Source organism: Eumetopias jubatus, unplaced genomic scaffold (assembly GCF_037043125.1).
Source record: "Eumetopias jubatus isolate StellerSeaLion01/CBP00866 unplaced genomic scaffold, mEumJub1_p1.0 scaffold_10, whole genome shotgun sequence".
NCBI classification, from domain to species: domain Eukaryota; kingdom Metazoa; phylum Chordata; class Mammalia; order Carnivora; family Otariidae; genus Eumetopias; species Eumetopias jubatus.
Window position 1 is genome coordinate 118,811,664 of NW_028274816.1, and position 22,920 is coordinate 118,834,583.

General features: G+C 40.1%; 1 protein-coding gene across 6 annotated transcripts in view; it reads right to left on the reverse strand.

The window, feature by feature from the left end:
* Positions 1–22,920, reverse strand: part of ACACA (acetyl-CoA carboxylase alpha) — a 242,979-nt gene that overhangs the window by 56,192 nt on the left and 163,867 nt on the right. For all 6 annotated transcript variants that reach the window (XM_028109119.2, XM_028109115.2, XM_028109116.2 and 3 more), the window contains 4 exons: positions 20,730–20,999; positions 16,969–17,066; positions 12,481–12,601; positions 11,797–11,907 (listed from right to left, as the gene is read on the reverse strand). In XM_028109119.2, the coding sequence (XP_027964920.1) occupies positions 11,797–11,907; positions 12,481–12,601; positions 16,969–17,066; positions 20,730–20,999 (600 nt within the window). The remainder of the gene's footprint in view (positions 1–11,796; positions 11,908–12,480; positions 12,602–16,968; positions 17,067–20,729; positions 21,000–22,920) is intronic.

Sequence of the window (22,920 nt, forward strand, 5' to 3'; positions counted from 1 at the left end):
TATAAATGGAGTCATATATTACATAGTATTTGGAGTCTAGTTTCTTTGAGTTAGCGTAATGTATCTGAGATTCATTTATGCTGATGTAGGTGTCAGAAGTTCCTTTTCACTGTGGTGTAGTATTCCATTTTATGGAAATACCATAACTTGTTCATCTGTTTGCCTCTGGGTGGACATCTGGGTAATTGGGTAGTTTCCAGTTTGGGGAAATTATGAATAAAGCTGCTATTGGCATTTGTGGACAGGTTTTTGTGTGGATGTATATTTCAATTCTCCCAGGAATAGGATTGCTAGGTTGTATAGCAAATGTTTAATCTTATTTTTTTAAAAAAGGTGCTAAACATTTTTTTTAATTGAAGTACAATTAACATACAGTGTTATACCAGCTTCAAGTACACAATATGATGGTTCAGCAATTTTATATATTACCCAGTGCTCATCTAGATAAGATAACTGATGGTAGCTAGTTGTATGGTGGTGATCACTTCATAATGTGGGGTGATTTTAATCCTCTTCACCTATTTCACCCGTCACCCCCATCCAACTCCCCTCTACAAACCACCACTTTGTTCTCTGTATTAAGAGTCTGGTTTTTTGCCTTTTTTCCTTTGTTCATGTTTTGTTTCTTAAATTCCACATATGAGTGAAATCACATGGTATCTGTCTTTCTCTGACTGGTTTATTTCACTTAGCATTATAGCTTCTAGGTCTAGCCATATTGTTGCAAAAGGCAAGATCTCATTCTTGTTTAAACTTTTTCAAAGTGGCTGTACCATTTCACATTCCCACCAATATGTACAAGAGTTCCAGTTGTTCTGCATTCTCTCAAATACTTAGTATTGTCAGTTAAAAATTTTCTTTACTAAAAACATACTTTTCCTTTATTTTAGTGGTGCCTAATTGTGGTTTTAAATTTGCATTTCCCTAATGATAAGCAACCTTTCATGTGCTCATTTACCATCCTCATAGCTTTTTTGATGAAATGTCTGTTCAAATTTCTTTTTTTTTTAAAGATTTATTTATTTGAGAGAGAGAGAATGAGAGATAGAGAGCACGAGAGGGAAGAGGGTCAGAGGGAGAAGCAGACTCCCCGCTGAGCAGGGAGCCCAATGTGGGACTCGATCCCGGGACTCCAGGATCATGACCTGAGCCAAAGGCAGTCGCCTAACCAATTGAGCCACCCAGGCGCCCTCTGTTCAAATTTCTTAAGAAAATTAATTAAATTAAACCCACTTTTTACTTTTTAAAAAAGATTTTAGAGAGTGAGTGAGTGTGGGATGGGTGGGGCAGAGGGAGAGAGAGAATCTTGAGCAGACTCCCCACTGAGCATGGAGCCCAACGTGGGGCTCCATCCCATGACCCTGAGATTATGACCTGAGCCCAAATCAAGAACCGGATGTGTAGCTGACTGAGCCACCCAGGTGCCCCAAATTAAGCCCATTTTTAAAATGACTGTTGTTTTCTTATAATTGTGAGAATTCTTCATATATTCTCAATAACATTCTTCTATCAGCTGTTTTCAAAAGATGGAAAAGTTTTTTAAAGATCCCAGTGAGTTTCTGACGAGGACAGAAGACATGAGGTTGGCGTGGAAAGGCAGAGGGCTGTGTGACTGACCACCTGGGCCCACCAGTGGCTAGGTAAAGAGTTCGGTGCTTGCTGGGGCCCGGCTTCTCGTGGAGTAGCACCAACTGTTCATCTCGGCAACTTTTTGTTTGTGTTTTCTTATTTACGTAGGGTGGGCAGCGATTTTATTTTTTTTACCCTTAGAACACGTGAAAAGCCTGTTTACTGTCTTTCAAGTCTAAATTTGAAGCTCCATGAAAGCAGAAATCATCTTTGTATGCCCCCCAGCACAAGAACAGAACTTTACACATAACTGGCATGCAGTAAATGCAGGTGAACTGCCGTAATTCTTAGTGCTCTATAAAAACTCAGCTTTGATTTCTATTTTCAGCAAGCTGAACTATGAGAAGCAAAAGAAATCTTCCATATTAGTGTTATAAATGTGTAGCAACTTCCTTAAGCAAAATGAGTGGTTCAATTTTCCCATCCTTTTAGTTTTCCCCAGTGCAGACACTGGGTTTTTCTTTCAAAATTCTTTACCTGAGCCTGAATTAAGCTAGTAACTCTATCTAATATAAAGTCATATTATATTAGAGTTGCTCTACTGAGCTGCATAAACCTGCTTTATCTGTTGAGAAAAGGCATATTTTATCAATGGGTCAGATAGAAAATGAAGATACTCAAAACTTGATTATATGTTCCAATGGTCTTCACTTCTCAGATTTGCATCTTTTGCTGTTAGTGAAATTTGGGTGGGTTCTTTTCCTTAATAACACTGATTTCTCAATTTCTCTTATGTGCACTATTTTGAAAGGCTTAAATTCCAGACACTGAGACATTAAAATTAGGAACCAGTCAAGAATCAACCAGAAAAACTTGACGCTTGGGCATGGTAATCTGTAGTTCAATCTAACCAGCTCTTAAAGCTTCTCCTTTCATAATTCAACACTCCTGACTGTGTACATTAGCTGATTAGATGTGCGAAGATGGCCACTCTGAGTGAGAGGGGACATAGCTCAATTTGGATCCGGCATAGGGGACTTTCCCTAGAATGATGAACAGCCAGGAGCCAGGTTTCTAAATAGTCTCGTTTCCTGCGTCTTTATCATATTCACACAGCAGCCTGTGCACAGCCACAGCCCAGGTCTGTCTTTCTGCTAGGAAAGACCAGAGTCCTTGCATTCCTAATCTACCAACGTGTGCAGTTCTTGCACTTTTAATTTATGAGTGTTTGGGGGGGAACTCTCTGACTTGGGAACATACTGGCTCGGTCTAATGCTTGGAGATTATTAAACTTGGAGCTATGTTCCACTATCAAGTCTACAGATCTTTTATTTAGAAGATATGGTGCTCTAAATGCACAAAGAGCTCCCTGTCACCTTCACATTAAAGCCCCTAGTGCCTGGTAAATGGAATTATATAGCTGTCATCTCCTTTCCCCAAAGTTTTAAGAGTACAATGGGCTCATTTTTTCACACTCCATCCCAGCTTCAGAACTAAGAGACCTACTTTGTATTGATTTAAGGTCTCAGAAATAAATAAACCTGCTTCACTGCTGTGATTCACAACAAATTCATGATACACTATTGCATGATATATTTCAAGCTCTTGCTCTGGCTCTCTTTTTCCTCTGGTGAGTGATGGGGGAGGTGGGAGGTAGTGGGGAGCTGCAAAGCTGACAGCCTGATGGTTATTGGAGATGGCTGCTGACTGCAAATCCAAGAACAGATACTGTTGGAGGAGTATGGTTCTTTTATTTATTTTTTTTTAAACTGGGGGGCAGGGGTGAGAAGCTAATTTACTTGGGTTTCAGGCTGGGGCTGGGGAGAAGAAAGGTTAAAGGGAGGAGAGAAGGGTAAATGGAATAGCAAAGCTTCCAGTGAACACTAATTTGCAAAGACAGAGCTATGAACATTTATAGAAGGAGAGAAAGGTGAAGAAAATCCAGCATAAGAAGGTGTAACACATGACTGACTGGAAAATGAAGAAGCTGAGCTGCTCTGCCTAAGGGATCATGCTCACAGTCCTGAGAGGGCACTTAGCTTGAGTTCAGGGACAATGTTTTGTTAGAGGCAGAAAGTGCAGAGACCCTGCATGCCACAGAACCTGTGAGAGGCATTTCTTCACTCCAATACTCAAAAAGCAGCACAATCCTGGAAGTTCAAATGGACACTCTGAAGATAGGGCAGAGAGATGACAAAGGTGCACACATAGAAAGTGAGCCGGAGACTGCTCACTGAGGTGAAAGGGAAATACATTCCAGCATTTTAGATTTGGTTGTATGCCCTTAGGGCTTTAGAGTACCTCAGTCTACATTACCTTTACTGATTGCTGAAATAAGTACTACCTAACTTTGGGCCCAGTGAGTTTTAACCAGTATGTAAATACACAGCACCCAAGAAAACATCCTCCAACCATGTATAGGGTCAACAAGGCAGGTGGTGGGGAAGTAGGAGATAATCAGGCTCATAAAGCCTTGCATAACACTGTGCAGCAGACCCCCAACATTCTACAGAGTACATCCAAATGGTGTAAGTTTTAGCTGTTTCTCTTGTAATTCCTACTTATTTCACAGTTTTGGAGGGCAAGAATGTTATTTATTAATCCAGTTTCCTTTCTATCTTTGGATAGCATTTTCATCTTTACTACATTTGTTCTTAAGACAAGGCCAGACTCTGAAAGCAAAGTACATGGGAAAGATTTTGGTTCCACTCAATTCCACACATTGTTACACCACAACACTGGGAGCTGCTTTGCTAATTTTGAACATTACTTTTTAAGAGGACTTGGTCTGTTTATGCAAAGGAACAGACTATAGCTAAATGTAAGAACTTCATATAGATGAAAGGGATTGGGCCATAGAGTACCGAGCTCCCCTTCTGTTGGGTTTTTCAAGCATAAACGAATGAATATTTGGCAGTGGTGTTACAGGGGAAATTCAAACAATGGTTGGGTGGTTGGACTTTTGGGGATCTTCCACTCCCAATAATTATAATTCTATGGCCACTTGCTGTCATCAATAGTAACAACATTACCACCATCACTACTATGTGGCATTTATGTTTTTGTAATATGGATAAGAAATGAGATGAACAAATTTTTCAATAATTATGCTTTACACTCCCATTCCTAATCTTGCTACTATGTAATAACTTCACATATCACTAATATGTAACCTTTCTAGTATATCACGCCCTAATATGTAGCAATTCTTTTAGATCCTAATCACCTTCATCCCCAATCTATCCTCTCCTTGCTCCAGCCTAACATGGTTCCCTGGATACAAATTAATATACATCTTCACAGCATAAAAGAATACTAGAAATTAAAGAGAATTTAAGATAAACAGATCCTCTGGTCTTCACCTTAAGGTGGGAAATGTGTTTTATAAAGAGGAAGTTGAGGCCCAAATAGATGAAAGCCCAAAGTTACTTACCTAGTAAATGGCAGGGAGGGCAATGATCAAAAGTTTTTGTTTGCTTTTTTTTTTTTTTCAATCTAAAGGTTTTGTAACTTCAAGAAGTTTGAGCAAATTTTAAGAGGCTGTCAAACAGGATAATTCCTGAGTCTGTATTTAATGCCTCAGGCAGGGCCTCAGAACTTTCACTTCATCTAAAAGTTCAGTATTGATACTTATTCTCCCAAGTCAATAGTCTCCAAGCCACCATACCTACACAGGGCTCTCTTGGTCAGAGGCAATGTCTCTGATGGAGCTCTGAAGGGAAATTCTACCCTGCAAGATCTCCAAACCAGAGGATCAGGCTGAGGGCAGATCACAATGACTCACTAATGGAGTCAAACGTATCTGAGGAACCAAGGTGAAACACAAAACAACCCCCTGAGAAACTACCAAACCTGAGGAACATCAAATAAAACATAAAACCACCCCCCAAACGGGGTCAGGTTTGCCCATGTGTTGCGTGTGTGTGTGTGTGTGTGTGTGTGTGTTGGAGGTATGGGGGAATAGGGTTTAAAAACTAAGGAGATGTGCCCATTGCAATCCTTTCTGACAACTCATTCATAATACTAAAGTGAGGCTTACTCGGAAAGGCTCAAATGCCTTCTTTAAAAAGGAAAGCAACCCCATCTGGAGCTTCCAGAGTACAGGGACTGTCTATTGTGAAAATAGGTAGTTAGGGACTTTTAAAAATGCAAATTGCTGGTCTGATCCTTAGAGTGATTATGGGCTATTGTATCAACAAGTCCTTGGGGACTCCTGTAGACAGATGACTGACACATATACTACCCTATCAGGACTGAACATGGTGCCTCTGACGTTAATGGCTTTCCAAAGTGCGGTGATTGTCTTTAGATAACATCTATTGGGAAAGTCAATTCATGAATGTACTGCCGTGGCGAGGACTGACATCTAACATTTTCTTAAAGGAATTTTTGCCCTCAAAGGATCAGAAAGTATTGAGAATGTTGTGTTTGTATTTCCTTTCCAGGGCCTGGATCATGAGTTGCAATGAGAAAGGACTCTATATTCATCTTAGGGAACACTACAACAGTGTCAGTGATTTACTTATATTAACTCATTTAATCCTCACAAGACCTGGTAAACAGGTACTATTATTATCCTCATTTAACAGTTAATACAACTGTAACCCAGAAAAGTTAAGAAAATTGCCCCAAGGTCATACAACTAGTAGGTGGCAGAGCCAGGAATTAAACCCAGGTAGTTTGGCTCTAGTGTCCACGCTCTTAATCATCCCAGCTCTTTAAGTTATGTGAAAGTTACAATGCTGACTCACGGCAAGAGCTAAATTATCCCTCCTTTTAAAAAAAAAATATATATATTTATTATTTTTTTAAGTAATCTTTATACCCAATGTGGGGCTCAAACTCATGACCCCAAGACCAATAGTCACATGCTCTACCGACTGAGCCAGCCAGGCGCCCCTCTCTCCTTCCCTTCTTGAGCCTCCATGACTCTCTTCATGTTGTGTGTCACAGAGTCATGGGGGAGTACAGAGAATATACAGTACAGGTCCCTGGTCCTAGGGGCTTGTAGGAGGAACTCCGATACTGTATCCAACTAAGTGAGCAACAACCTCACATTTCATATTGCACAGATACAGAAAAATATGTTTGGAAACTGAGATCCAGAGAAGGACTCCTATCAAGTCTCAAAAGCAACATTAGAATTAGGGCCCTGCAGCCCTGGCATATATAGCCTAGCCACACAACCATATAATCTCTTTCTTCCTGGCAGATTCAGTAGAAACAGGGGTAAGGGAGACGAGATTATGGGATTTTTTTTCCCCTAAAGGAGAAGCTTTAAAATGTCACATATCAACTCCTAAACGGATCTATAATCCATCTATCACAGCCACCGGCACATGCCTACCTCCATAGACAGTTAGGACAGGCTATAAATCGCAAATTCTGATTTCTCTGTGTATACCTCACCAAGTCTGGGGGATGGACTGAGAACTAGCAGCTCTCGTTTACATCAGTGTTCCCTTACAGTACTAGTCCTTTGAGCCTACCTACCACCAAATGTCATGTTAAAGATATTGCATAGAAACAGAGAACAGAGAGTGGGGTGCGGGAAGTAAATCTGAAAGTTCCTGGATATAACCAGGGGCACCTTGGCTTAGGAGTTTGTGGCTATACAAACTGTCCCAGCCCCTTAAGGGCCCATCTTACCAGTGCCCCGAGCACATACGTTGCTGTCTTTGCCAGGCTAACATGACATCCTCCAAGCAGGGTAGTTTGTCCCATCCATCAGGTCTGCCTTACCACTCAGTGAGGAATTCTGAGCCATCTGCCACCTACAGCCTACAGTTTGTAGAGCTAGGAACCTATGGTCTTCTACCTTGGTGACATGACGTAGCAGACCCTTGGAAGCTTCTCTTAGTTATGTCGTCATGCTCATGACTTTTGCACGCAAAGGAAAATGACCAGACCATCTTCTCTTCTCAGGCCTTGTGGACACTAAGCACAGGTAACTGAGCCCATCTTGAAAGAAACTTGGGGGACATGGAAATTCATGTTCTCATGCTGATTTAGTCTCTGCCAATGGAACCAAGTTGCTTTACCTCTGTTTTAGTCTTCCCATCTGTAAAACGGTCCTGACACCACTAGCTCACCCCAGAAGGTCGAAAGTAGCTGGACTGATGTTCTTGATTTAAGTTTCAAATAAAGTCATCCAGACTGCTTCTAATCACCAGCCCACTGCCTTTAGCTCACATAGCAAATCTGCTTCTGCAGCACTTAAGAAAACCTAGGTACTGCATTTCTCAACTTGGTAATATTCTGAACGTTTTACAAATAACTATGGGCAATCAAGAGCAAGATAGACAAGGAAAGAGATTATACAAATACTGAGATAACAAGGAGAAAGGGACAAAAATACACATATGGGAAGCACTTTCTGGTTTTGGAACAAAAGACACAGTGGCAAAGGATGGTGCCCATGAATAAAATGTGTAAATGTATGGTAAAACCACTGAAAGTAAAGAAACAGGAAACCGCTAGAATATTTATATTTTATTTGCAGGTTACTACTGTTGGTTACAAAAAGAAAACCTTCAAAAAGTAGGAGTCTTTGGAAGCAAAAGGTAGGAAGGTCTAAACTAATTAAAAACAGGTCGGCTAACGACAGGCAACGTCACACGTGCAGTGAGATGGAGTGTGGCCATAAAAGCTTGACGCATACATGCAATGTATTAAGTTGGGAATGTGTGTCTCTCCAGCTTCATATCTATTAAAGGAACAAACAATTTACATGTTGCTGTATTACAGGAGTATGATATGTGGTGTGTCAACCCTTTCTCTTCAAATTGAACCATGTTAAGTCAAATCAGTGATGGGGTGTGGGGGTGGGGAGGGGAGGAGAAAAGCAGGGAGAACGAAAGTTTCAAAAAATCTCTGCCTCAGCAAAACTTTTCATTAAAATTTTAGACAAATGATCTCTGTGTCCTTCTCCCTTGCTGCCTGGGGCTCCATGCTATTTCTATGCAAATAACAACCTCGTGGTTTATACCTTATTATTTCCACCGGAGCTGCAGCGACATGACCTGAGACGTGTAAGAGGTGGGGGGGGTGTTGGAGAGGAGAGAGAAAGAGAGAGAGAAAGAGAGAGGGAGAAAGGGAGAGAGAGATGGAGTGGGTGTTCACTCAAGTGTGAAAAAAATATTGTCAGGAGTGAGCGTCAAGAACAAAAAAAAAATTGCAGGGATAACGTGTTTATTTCAGTCCCCCTACCCCCAACCCCCACCCAACGCCCCCCTTGCAAACCGGCACCTTTTAAAATTCATTGGGCATCAGGCGATCATGCACAATCCATCTGCTTTCACTTTATCATTTGCATTTCATGCCTCCTGGCTTTTGATGTGCTGATACTTTGATGCAGTCAGGAGACGCGCATTATCATTATTTCAATTTTCAAAGGGGTCAACGGGATCGGCACTTGCACACACAGATTTCTTTTTTCCTACAACCTCTGCACACCCCCTCCCTTCCTATTCTTCACCCCAATGTTTAACATAAAGGATGAAGACTCAAAAAGGTGGGGGTCAAATGTTTACAGTCTCAAAGCTTGCATATACCACCTACATTTCCAGTTTGCACAGGTATGCACATACCCGAACAAAATGGTCAAGGCTTAAGAAGGCTCTACAGTGTTTTCAGACACACACAAAGACTTCCTCACACATGGATACTCAGGGAGGCACACAGAGAGAAAGAGAGGGATCTAGAAGCAAGATACAGACACAAAGAGACAGGGAGACCAGCACTCACCCAGGAAGAGACTCACAAAGTGACCTGCACACACCCATAGAGACAGAGAGATTCCTACAGAAAGGCAAACAGAGATGTCGAAAGACACCACTGTACACAAAGACAGAACATGCAAAAGGAGTGGGTCGGAGGAAGCAATCTAAGCGCACAGCTTCCATATAAGTGTCCTTTTTCATACTGGATAGGCAAAGGGGCACACAGGACATTCTGAATGAATCTGCATGAAATCGGGTGTCTTCCAACAACATGTCTGTGTACTTAAGAGGCACTGACGTGAAGACAGTGAAGCAGGCAGAGCAGGATTAGGTAACCTCTACAACTTGATCACTCCCTTCAGCTACAAATGATCATGTCCTTCTGGAAAGGAGCATTGTTTGGTAAGTTACAGCTACAGCTTTCCTCGTCTTTTCCCTACAACTACACTTCTCCTTCAACAGGCAGCCCTGTAGGCGAGGAAGAGGGGGAACATGATAAATCTGATCAGAACAATTCAACCAGATTTTAAGAAAAATTCCCTAATGCTTTCTTTATGGCACAAATGAAATTCAACGAGCAAGTTTTTAGGCAAAAAACAAAAACCCCCAGCAACAACATCTTTGCTTTTTGTATTATTGTATTTTTGTATTATTCTTTGTGTATAACACGTTATTAGGGAGAAAATAAGAAAATGTAATGAAATACATTTCAGAAATTAGCTCTTTGTCCAAGTATGGGAACATAATAGGAATATAGATGTCTTCTTTAAATTCCACCCTTACAGATAACTGCACCTACAATTCTTTCAACATTCATCAATAGCTCGTCCTAAGAAGGTATCCAAAAGAGCAATTTAAAAAAAATTAAGACTCAGCAGTTTCTCCCACTGCAATAGTCTCCTTCAGTAGTGGCAGTTCACAATCTTTATTTCTAAGCCACTTTCCAAAAAGGGAGTGGGCTATCCAAGTTTGCCATCGTTAGCACGGCTTTGCCTATCCTTGGAGGGAAAAGCAAGCCCAGAGAAGACCTTATATGAATGTAGAGAGCAAACTGATCACATCAAACGATTCTCCTCATTTCTGACAACTCCAAAAGCTAACTGGACCAATGGATGTATCAGCTTTTAAAAAACGAGATAACAGAACACTTGATTCCTATCCTTACACTGGAAAGTCAAGGCATGATAAAGTTTGTGCAAGTTTAGTAAACCCAGTATCCGATACAATTCAATGTGCATATAACTCAAGATAAATCACCAAATCATTTAAGAGAGAAGAAAAGGGAACTGAAGTTGTAATGAGGACCAACACTTTATGCCAGGTGCTAGGTACTTTTACTTATGTTTTCTCATGTGATCTTCACCACATCATTTAAGCTTGTAAACTATTATCCCCCTTTGACAAAGAAAGCAGAGGAGCTGAGAGGTTATATGAGTTGCACAAGGTCAGCCAGCCAGTCCCAGACTATTACATATTCCTGGCTCTGGAGAGAAAATCATTTTCCTATGTCTGCAGAGAAGTCAGAACTACATCATCTTTTGTATATCCAGGTATTCTTAGATAGTTTTCACTCTTACAAGCATGACCTCACCACCAAAATAAAAACTGTTTTTTTTATTTTTCCCCTTTGGAAAAGCCCCTATGAGCTCAGATTGAAAAGGCACAGAATTTCTTCCTTTCTTTCTTTTTTAAGGATTTATTTGAGAGAGAGAGAGAGGGTGAGCACGGTGGAGAGGGGTAGAGGCAGAGGGAGAGAGAGAAACCTCAAGCCGACTCCCCACTGAGCAATGAGCCTGACACGGGGCTTGATCCCACAACCCCAAGATCATGACCTGAGCCGAAATCAAGAGTCAGACACCCAATCGACTGAGCAACCCAGGCATCTTGCACAAGAATTTCTTTTAAAGGGATGATAAATCTTTGTCATACTCTTTCCCAGCAATCCATCCATGCTTCTGTCCACCCATCTCTCCATTCAATGTTTACCAATTACTTCCTCTATGTACAAGGGACCACCGTTAAGTGTCCTTTTTAAGAGGTACATTCGCAAATTTCTCAGAACATTAAAACGTGATATTGTCAACACGTTCAGAAGATGTTTCAGAGACAGCTCCGCATCTGGGAACAGATCTCTTCACTTATTCATAGATGAGAGAAAGGGAAGGAGGGCAGAAAAAAAAGCATTCAATTAATTCTCTGTCTTTCTAGAAAGACACTAGAATGTAAACCCTTCAGAGCAAGGATTCTATATGGTTTGTTCATGAACATGTCCACAGGGCTTGGAACAGTGCCTGGCATATAGTAGGTCCTCAAAATATTTGTTGAATACAACAAATGAATGAATGAATAGGTAAGCAAGGTGATGGGCAGGAAAGATGGAGGGAGAGGGAAATAGATTGAGGGAGGCATGGCCTGAATGGCTTCTCCTTAATCAGGGTCTAGAATTAAGAATTCAGAATCATCTTCAAACAGTTTCACATACTTCTCCCAGACCCTAGAAACTTACTTTATTGAGGGCCCCAGCTCCGGTCAGAATTAAGTGAGAATTTTCAACCTGGATGGTTCTCTGTCCCAGCCGGACAAGGTAAGCCCCAATCCCAATGGCCCGACATGTAACCTTCAAAAAGAATTAAAAAAAAAAAAAAAAAGGAGGGGAGAGAGAGAAGAAGAAATTCTCCACGTCACATATTTATGTCCTTTCCAAAGTGTAAGAACTAAAGCACAGATGTATAAAATCCACATTAACAGAAAAAAATACTGCTTTCTGCAAAGTTTGGTTAATAATATTAAACCCCACAATTCCCTGGTCAAAGAAAAGATACAGAAATCGCTGAATGATACAAGTATTAGACACTTAAAGGTTCACAGGCCCTTTACTTCTCTTATACTTTTGCCTGTTTCACAGACGCTTGGCATCTACACTAAAGGTAAGAACAAGGAAAGTAGTACAAAAAGAAATTCAAGGTGTTACAGCTCTGTTTAGAGAAATAAGTTAAACTAAAGGCTAAAATGAGGAGCTAGGCTTATCTGGGAAATTAAATTATTTACATTACCATGCACAGTTAAAATCAAATTGCAGTATAATTTTTAAGAAATGTTCTCATTTGGGACTGAATACAGAGATGGGACAAAAATAACTCCTAGTCACACAGTCAGTTCTTCAAAAATGTTATATTCCGTTAAGATTTACCAGGCTGATGGTGATGATCTCATCATAGGCCAATGAGGATTCGCCAGCAATCATTCCAGAGCCTCGAAGGTTCTCTGCTCCAAGTCCCTCTTCCTTTCCAATAATATCAGTTATCTTGTACCTATTGGATATAGCCATGCCAAATTATAAAGGTTAAATCCAAGAATAACAATCCATTAAAATAACAATCACCATTAAAAGGCTACTAAAAGCATCCTGAAAGCTCATTTAAAGCCAGTGCTCTATACTCTTATACTTTTCATTCATTTATCTTTCCTCCTTAGCTTGGTGCCTGTTTTTGCTGGAAGCAATAAAGTATAGCAGAAAGAGCAAACTCTGAAATTAAGTAGACAGGCTTAAATCCCTGCTCTGACACATGCAGCCATGTAACTCTGGGGATAATAGTAACTTCTGTAAAATGGAGATAATGTCTACCTCTAAGGGTTGACATGAGAGTTAAATTAAAGCAACAAAGAAAGGGCTTGACACATAGATGGCGCTCCAATTTTAGATGCCCTCTCTTATTTTCTAGGACAAGTTTCTTAAAAGTGGGGTCAATGTAGATTTCTCTATAATCAGCAACAGCCATTAAATCAACAATTTTAGATAAATGTTACAAAGGAATAAAAAAAAAAATTCAGAGGCCGAGTGAGAATGCTCAGCCCAATTTCTCAAGTCAAAAAATCCTTTCTCTTTCCAAGACAGGACTAAGGGTAAGATCAAAATAGTACATGCCCATTCCTGCTCTTTTGTAAATATCACGTGCCTACAGGAGGGGTCCTGGCTCTAGTGTTCTGGAGGGGCAGGTGGAATGTGTGTGGAAGTGAAATACTGGTCAAGTTGTCCAGAAAGCATCCTGTGGATCCAGTGGGAGCCACTCATCTGTCTTCTTGGCAGGGAATTTAGGAGTGATAGCTGATAATGGGAAGTGGGAGATGGGGAATGCAACTAATAAAAGAAAGGAAAAATACAAAGTTGGAAGTAGAGATGGGTGTATATTATTTACTGTTCTGTGTGTACCCAGAAAGCTTGGCACTGGGCATGGTTTAATACATTGAAATAATAAATAAATTTCCCATGGTGGCTCTTAAACTACTTTTTTGCCCTCATATTTCTGTTCCCTTCTTTCTTTACTTCTAACCTTCCACCAATTCCTTCCCTTTGTCCTTGCCCTTGGTCTCTGGCTTTGCATCTTTGCTTCCCAGATTCCCTTGCTTTTCTATTTTTAGCCTCTCCCAGGAATTCTCCAATTCTTCCTTTTGCTCTGCATCTAGGTTCTAAATTCTAGAGTTATGGTGCAGGCAAAGCTAATCTCCCTTAAGGGGTTAATGGGCCACAGTAATTGGAAGGGGGCTTAATGTGTCCTTTCTGGAAGGCTCACATGCCATGTAGTCACAAACACTCATAGATCCAGTCAGCCTTCCCTGCAAAGCAGATCTTTTCCCTCCTAAGGACTACATACCGCTTCAGTATTCATGACTTAAGTGACATCTTCTCCCTTTTTATTACATGAAAAAGAATACAAATTTCCCATTTTCTGCTCTATGATCTGAGTCTTCTAACCATTAAGACTATCATTGTTTGAAGTAGTCCTAAATTTTATGTTATTTGTAATAAAAATCTTTGTGTAGTGTAATACAATTAAAAAAACACATTCATAAATACGTATGATTTTTGATCCTCACAGCAATCCAGTGTAATAGGTAATATCCTCTCCATTATTACAGATAATAGTGGCCAGGACTTTTGACTGCTTACTATGTACTCAGTGCTGTGCTGAGGACATTACATATATTAATTTACTTGATTTTCATTTTACAGATGAGGAAACTGTAGCTGAGAAGAAAAATGTTTTGCTTTAACAAAAGCAATATGCAAAATCAATAGCTTTTTTTTTTAAAAAAGATTTTATTTATTTGAGAGAGAGAGAGAGAGCATGAGACGGGGGAGGATAGAGGGAGAAGCAGACTCCCTGCCGATGGCGAGCCCAATGCGGGGCTTGATCCTGGGCCCCCAGGATCATGACCTGAGCCGAAGGCAGATGCTTATGAGCCACCCAGGCGCCCCACAAAATCAATAGCTTTAAAAAATATCAGTAATAAAGTGTCAAAAAATATAATGAGGAGGGGGAATCCCATTCAGAATAGCAAGAAAAAGTGCAAAATACTTAGGAATAAACATTTAAAAAATGACAAAAATCCCATTATACCCATATGGTGCACCACGGTGCCTCTGGTGTCACGGTGAACTGCCAGGGGCACTGCGGGATATTTTAAATATGTGAGAGGAAACACTCTGATATGGAATATCTGTTGGATTCCACATGAACTACTACATTTAGGTAGTTCATAATTAGTAGATAATGCTACATTCCTTTTGACAATGTCCTATCTTTGCAAAGCTGGGTTTTCAGTTTCTGTGAAAAAAAACCAAACAAAAAAAACCAAAAAACAAGTTCTGCACAAAAATCAGTGCAGAACAAGAAACAAGGGTGGCTACATACAAGTTGAATTTAAGTCTTGAGATTTCGTATAGATGGAGATACCCCATTAGTAAGTAAAATTACTTAATCAATTACTTAACTGTAATTATTTAAAAATAAAAAAAAACCTTTCCATTTATGTGCATGATACTTCCCAAATAATTATTGTTAGAGTATAAATACTTATGAAGTTGTTTGGGTCTGACTATTAATAAACAGAAATATTGGGTATAACTTTTAGCCCAAAGGTCCTATGAAAACATTACTGAAACAGCAAGGGTGTTATGAATCAAGAAAGACTGGGAACTTCTGGCATAACCTATATGAAGAAAATCACAAAACTTTAAAAGATGCACCTGAAAAAATGGAAAAGCATGTTCCACGTTTCTTGCTGGGAAGAGTTAATATTATGAAGATGTCAGATCTTCCTAAATTAATTTGTAAATGTAACTTGAATCAAATCATTATGGAAAGTTTTTGGTAATTAAAAAAATGAATCTAATATAAAAAGATAAAAATAGCTAATAAAACATGGGGGAAAAATTAAGAATGTGGGGAAATCTGCCCCATTAGAATAATTAAAATAATGTGGCATTAGCTCAAGAACAGACAGCACAAAAAACCAATACAAAGCCTAGTAATTGAGTTGAGATTATTATAAAAGTGAGGAAAGCATGCATTATTCAATAAATGGTGTTGGAGTAGTTGATTAACATTCTGGAAAATACTTGCAGATAGATTGTAAAAATGTTCAACCTCACTAGTATTCAAAAGTACCAGTTAAAATAATTGCTGTTTTAATCTTCTTTTATTAATTGACAATAATCAATATTGGCAAGGGTGGAGAAAAATTAAAGGGGAAGAACATACTATCACATATTGCTGCTGGGAGTGCAGATCTTGGGAGGGCAATGTGAATTTATCAAAAAAATCTTTAAAATAGACATATTTTTGGCCAGTAATTCCACTTTTAGAAATTAGCCCAAAGGGAATAATGAGAGATATTCCTAAAAGTTTCTATAAAAAAAAATTTAGCCCAGGAATATAGCAGTAAATAGTGCAAATAGTCTGAAAGTTCAAAACAAAATATCTATTATGATAAATTACTATGAAGCCATTAAATATCATATTCTCATACAATATTTTAAGAATATACAAAATTTCCCCCAAAATAGTTTTTAGTGAAAAGAACAAATTACAAAAGAGTTTTTCTATTATGATTCTGATTATGCAGAAAGAAGGCATATATATACAGAAAAGACGGCAAGAATATAATATACATTAATAATTGTTATCTCTTGGGGCACCTGGGTGGCTCAGTTGGTTAAGAGTCTGACTCTTGATTTCAGCTCAGATCATGATCTCAGGGTCATGAGATCGAGGCCCATGTGGGACTCTGTGCTCAGCGGGGAGTCTGCTGTAGATTTTCTCTCTCCCTCTCCTTCTGCCCCTCCCCCTGCTCGAACATGCACCCTCTCTCTTTCTCTAAAATAATAAATAAATTTAAAAAAAAATTGTTATCTCTCGGTAGGATTGTAGCTGGTTTTTATTTCTTCATAATTATTCACATGTTCCAACTTTTCTAAAATGAATAAATATTATAAACATAATTTAAAAACCTCAATCAATCGGGGCGCCTGGGTGGCTCAGTTGGTTAAGCGACTGCCTTCGGCTCAGGTCATGACCCTGGAGTCCCGGGATCGAGTCCCACATTGGGCTCCCTGCTCGACGGGGAGTCTGCTTCTCCCTCTGCCCCTCCCCACCTCACACACACTCTTTGTCTCTCAAAAAAAAAAAAAAAAAAACTTTAAAAACCTCAATCAATCAATAAGGTCTTTCAGCTAATTAGTAGTAGACCTATGATACAAACCTAAGACCTCCAGATTATGTAACAAGCAATCTTCATTGCTCTTCAAGGTCATGATCAGCGGCACAGTGAGGAAGAAATGATCATACTCTCCTATCTTTAATCCATGGCCAAATTGTTCTACTACATATATACTTACCTGGATTCTCCTTCGTCCTCTACATGTTCACAATGGACAGAGTTGAGAGCACTGACTCTCTTATAATCCTGAGGGGTCAGATATAAATATTTGTATCCCTGTGGAGCACAAATAGTTTCTAACTCATTATTTGCCATCAGCACATAACCAGAAGACACCACAGAGCATGCATAACACAGCTTGTTCCAAAGCTAAATTTAAATTGCCACATCGCTTCTTACAGTTACTGTCTAATGGAATACCAGCATAGACAGTTCTACTTTGAAAGATGGAAGGTGCCTATTTCTCCAGTCACTGACTGTCCTTGAAACAAGGTATCTTGTAGCTACAACTGCAAGTATATTCCATCCATTTCATTTTCATCTGGGTTAAAAGGGTCATTTTCTGATCTTTTGTGACACCTCTATTAAAGATATCAACACAAAATAAGAGAACTCTTTGGAGTACTATTCTTTACTTTCTCAAATCATAGTACCATCAAAATATCAACAGGTAAGAGATAATTGAAAGGATCATAAAACTGGGAAGGCAATATTAAAATCAGAACTTTATGCAGTGATAATCATCAGTGAACACTGAATTCATGCCTTTTGCTGTTTTCAATAAACAACTTGTAATTCCTATTTACATTTAAAAAATTATACTTTTTGTAATTATTCATACACACACTCACAAAGTAGGTTTATAGGCTGTATGTGTTTAACTTAAGTGAATCAGTCACGCAGTCAAAAAAAAAAAAAAGCAAGCAAGCAGCAGAAGACGTTTTAAATACTGTGAGAAATTATGCCAGTGTTTAACTCAATGAATTTGTCCCACAGTGAGCACAACATGCAAGAGACATGAATCTGTCACTGAATTTGTATGACTTATGACAAGAACCTTGTAGTGCTGAGGGTCATTAGTATGTCAGTGACCACGTATTTACTGAGTGCCTCTTACGGGCAAGTGTTCTAGACACTGGAAAAACAGGAATGAACAAAACAGACAAAATTTCCCAGGCTTATGGAACTTATTATGTTCTAGTGAGACAGAAAATACACAAATAAATAAAACATATAATATTAATAAGAATAGTGTTTAAGGAAAAGAAAAAAGAGCATCGCAAGAGTTGAACTTGTAGAAAGAAAAGTCAAGGGAAGGCTTCACTGAAAGTGGCATTGAGTAAGGCCTTGAAGAAGAGAAGGAAACAAAACATGATGATATCAGGACAGGGGTGGGGAGGGTGGGGGGTGGAATTCTAGGCAGAAGGAACTGTAGGTGCCGAAGTGTGGAGGCATGAGTGTGCCTCATGCAGTTCCAGAAAAAGTAAGCAGGCCTGTGGAGCCAGCGTGGAGTGAGACTGTCTGCAGCAAGAAATGAGGGAGGGTGGTATTGGAAGGCCAAGCTATGTAGGGCCTTGGGTTAAAATTCATGTAACATAAAACTGGACATATTTTTTTTAAGTGAGCTCTACGCCTAATGTGGGGCTTGAGCTCACGACCCTGAGATCAAGAGTCGCATGCTCCACTAACTGAGCCAGCCAAGCGCCCCAAAACTGGCCATTTTAAAATGAACAATTCAGTAGTTTTTCATATATTCTGATGTGCAACCATCACCACTCTCTGATTCTAGGGCATTTCCATCACCCCAAAAAGAAACACAGTCACTAACAATTTCCATACACTTTTAATATGAATTCTATTGAAGCATAATTTACATGCAATAAAATTCACTGATTTTAAGTACTGTAGGGTGATGAGTTCGGACGAATGTGGATACTTGGGAAATCACCCCCACAATCAAAATATAGAATATTTCCATCATCCCCTGAAACACTTACATTTATTTTTTTTTTAAAGATTTTATTTATTTATTCATGAAAGACAGAGAGAGAGAGAGAAGCAGAGGGAGAAGCAGGCTCCCAAGGAGCAGGGAGCCCGACGTGGAACTTGATCCCAGGACCCTGGGATCATGACCTGAGCCGAAGGCAGACGCTTAACCATCTGAGCCACCCAGGCGCCCACTCTTACATTTAAAAGATGTCTCAGTGAAGGAAACTGAGGAGCAGTTAAGAAGATAAAAGGAGACTATGGGGCCTAGAAGCCAAGAGGAGAAAGTATTTCAAGGATGAAGGAGTGACCAACTGTGTCAAAGGCTGCTGAGACACTGAATAACTCAGATGAAGACTGAGAGTCACGACAGAATTTCACAGTATGGAATCCATGGTGACCCTGACAAAGCAGCTTCAGTGGCCTGGTGAGGGTGCAAGCCTAACTGAAGTGGGTTCCAAAGGAATGGGAGGAGAGTATCTGGAGATAGCAAGAAGAGACAACGCTTTTAAGCAGCTTTGCTGTCAATAAGGATAGTGAATGGAGTGCTATTTGTGAGGTAAGAGGGTAGACTTGGTATGGGGAAAAAATGAGGATGTAAGAAGGGAAGGGTTAAGCGTCTAAGAGTGACTGGCCTTAGATTGGAGCAGGGACTGTTCATCCAAAGTACAGGGGAGATGCAGAGAATAAAGGCACAGATGCAGATATGTGGGAGCCTGTGAATGCTCTCTTCTTGTTCCTTCCAATTCCTCAGTGAATTGGGGAGCAAGGTTGTCAGCTAAGAGGGACGATGGGGCAAGAGGGTTTTGGAAGTTTAAGGAGAGAGGAGAAGATGTGAAATTGTCATTTGGGAGGTTCATAAATGAATTTAAAGTAAGACCAGTCTATAGCACTGGATATTTTTCTCTATCAGCATTCAGCTATGCTGGTTCACATATGTGAGTAAACGGAGAATACTGGATTTAAATAAGGTTTTTGTAAAGAGACAGAGTGAGCAGAATGAGGAGAGAAGCAAAGAGAGTTGAGGGTGTAGGGAAGGTGGCGATTATGATATGATTATAATGATTAACCTATGATTGACCCTAGAATGTAAGCTGAGGATGTAAGGAGGATGGAGGCAAAGAAAGGGTTGGTTGAAATTAAGATCATGGGGAAGAAGAGGCTGAGCTGGGGTGGAGGACAGGAAGTCAAGGATTTAAGAGGCTGGATTATGGGATGGATCATCTACCTGAATATGGAAGTCATCAAGAATTGTAACAGGGCTTGTTGTATTGGAGCAAGTGACAATGTGCCGGCAACTAAGACATGCAAAGAATGAGAAGGAGTGACCAAAGAGGTGGGGACCACTCTAATAAGTGGTGGTGTGGCACAGTCTGATGACATGAGATTTGAAGATGGGCATTTTCAGAGAGAACAGTGGGGTAGAAGGGTCTGGAAGTAGTGATGAGGCACAAAGAAGACACTCTTGCCTCTCCAGGCTCAGCAGGACAAGGGAAAGAGAGAAGAGAGATATCAGTCACTCTTTAAGAGGGCTACAGGGAAAGCAGGGTCTTTAGAGGACAGGCAGATTTCAAGTAGAGAACAATCAGAGAAGAAGCTGAGGATGTAAGGGCATTTGTAAATGACTGAACATAAGTTCTGGAAGCCACAGTGGAATAGTTTAAAGATAGATATTTCTGGCTTAGCATGTCTCATGCTGAATGTATATCTATTTCCTCTTGTGTTCAACCCAAGAAACAGCAATCTATTTCAAAGCTGGAGGAAAAAAAACTAGGTGAATATACTGAGAGATAATTTGTCTCCAACACGGTTATGGCTCACTCTAAGTCCTGACTTTTGAACTTAAACCTCTACCTCTCCCCCAACCTATTTATTCGTGTAGACACACACATGCATGTGCACACACACACAACCATGTATTGTCTTGAAGTTTTATCTTTGCTTAGTCTGTACCTTGTAAGGATCCTCAGGATCTACCCAGGCCACATGAAACATATGACGAATTTCCTCTGCCAGTCCAATTCTTGCTCCACTGTTGGCTGCTACAAAGATGCGTGGGATACCCTCTGCCCTGGCAAGCTCAGAAGCTCTGAGAAACAGCAAATCCTCCTGGGGCCCAAAGGACCCAATTCGGTATGTGATGTCATTGCCAATAACAATGATATCTCGGCCTTCTGGGTATTCAGGACTTTTAAGGGTCATTTTCCAAGCTACCATGCCAATCTGCAAAGACAGAGAGAAACAAATAAATAGAAGCTTCTTACATGCAGAATTTTTTTTTCAGGTTCCCTGAACGTATCAGACTATACCTTAGACACAGCCTTCATGTAAAAATATGTAGTGTTGAAGAGCCAAGTTTCCTGTGGGAAGCTAAAACAAACATTCTAGCACACTTCTCTAGGTTATGGTGAGAATAGTTGGTTTACTATGTATTTCACAGTTGTTTCGATCTACTTAAAGATGGAAAAACCGAAGTCTAAACATACTCAGGATACATGTGGAAGAATGCCATGGTGCAGGAATTTAAATCCCAAACTCCCTAACTTACCACCCTATCTACTAAGACACTAGGTCCATCTTCTGTGAGAGTCTTTCTGAAAAACTTCTTACACATGTGAGGAGAGCAGCAAGAGAATCACCTGCCATGGACTACACCACTTTTGTGATCCTGGATCCTTTTACTGTTCTCTAGGATTTGACAGGAGTAATAGCAGCGTTCTTTACTCGCTTGCTTTAGGTATCTTCCATTTCTGCAAGAATTCACTAGAGCTCAACACCGCATCCTTGGGAGCATCTCTTGCCACTTTCTCCCAGCACCAGAAAACCAAAGCATGCAAGGAACGATATATGTAAATCTCTACTCTCTGTTCAGTAGCATCTGACCAGCCACACAAATGATATTGACTCAAAAGGCAGGGGTGACATGTCTCTTCCCAAACCTTCCCAGCCCTCTCTTCTTTTAATCCCCTTGTATATGAGATCTAGTCAATCCTTCTACTTGTTTATTTGCTAGTTCCATTTCTTTTCTATTCACTCATACCCCAGTTACAGCTGCAGTTTTTCATGCCTGCCTGTCTGTTTCCCTATACCCAGATAAGTAATGTTTTCCATTCTTTTTTTTCCCCCATTTCTTTCTGTCTCCCCCGCCCCCCACACTCCCACCCCCTCCACTTGCTTCCAAACACAAAGCCTACCAGATGAGCATTCCTGGTCCTGCCTAATGGAGCCCAGCCACATCTGCAGCCTTGGTCCCTCATCCCCAGGCTGCTGCATATCACCTCATTGGGGAGCCGGCCATCAAGAAGGGCCATTAACAGATGTAAATAGCAGCATCCCTGGAAAGCCACATGCATCACCCAGACTCAACCGGGCCAGTGATCATAAGCTCTGAGTACACATTCCTCAATCCAATTGCACATCCACTGTAATCAGGCTGGTTGAAGCTTTCCACACAGCTATTTGTGATTCTCAGCATTAAGAAATATATATATGAAACACCGACAGATAAATATAAGCTATTTAATATATCATACCCTTGGCCAAATACAAATCAAAATGGATATAATACACAGAAAAAAATCCAATCACCTTCCGAGATAAGGTATTACTCTATCTGCTCATTAAAGACACAGAAAGGAAAGAGAAACAGATCTTCCAAAATATAGCACGGAGAAACTGCAAATATCGGGATAACTTTGGTCATGGTTTTTAAGAAGCTGGCTAATATAATGCCTGTGTGGGGAGAAATATTTTACACCTGCCTTCTCACGTGGCCCTCTAACCTAACATCTCTTTTGTTTTTCAGGAAGGAAAAGCTATTTCCTCAAAATGCATTTGTAGTTAGGAAGATCGGGTTTTACACCAAATTTTATGATATATTAACCTTAGCCACCTAGGCTAGAGGTAGCTTAGAGACAAGCCTTGAAGAATCTACTTCAGCATTTGCATGCTAATGCAAACATTGTGTCTGTGTGGCACTGGGCAGGCAAATAATACTCTTATCTTTTGTTATTACCTGGGGACTCTAACTGTGTCACTTGGGCAGTCAGTTCAGCAATTGGCTAGGTCATTATGCTTGCAATATTGACTTCTAATTAGGTGTCAACACAGCAGCACCAAGAACACACTACTCTTTCTCAATGTC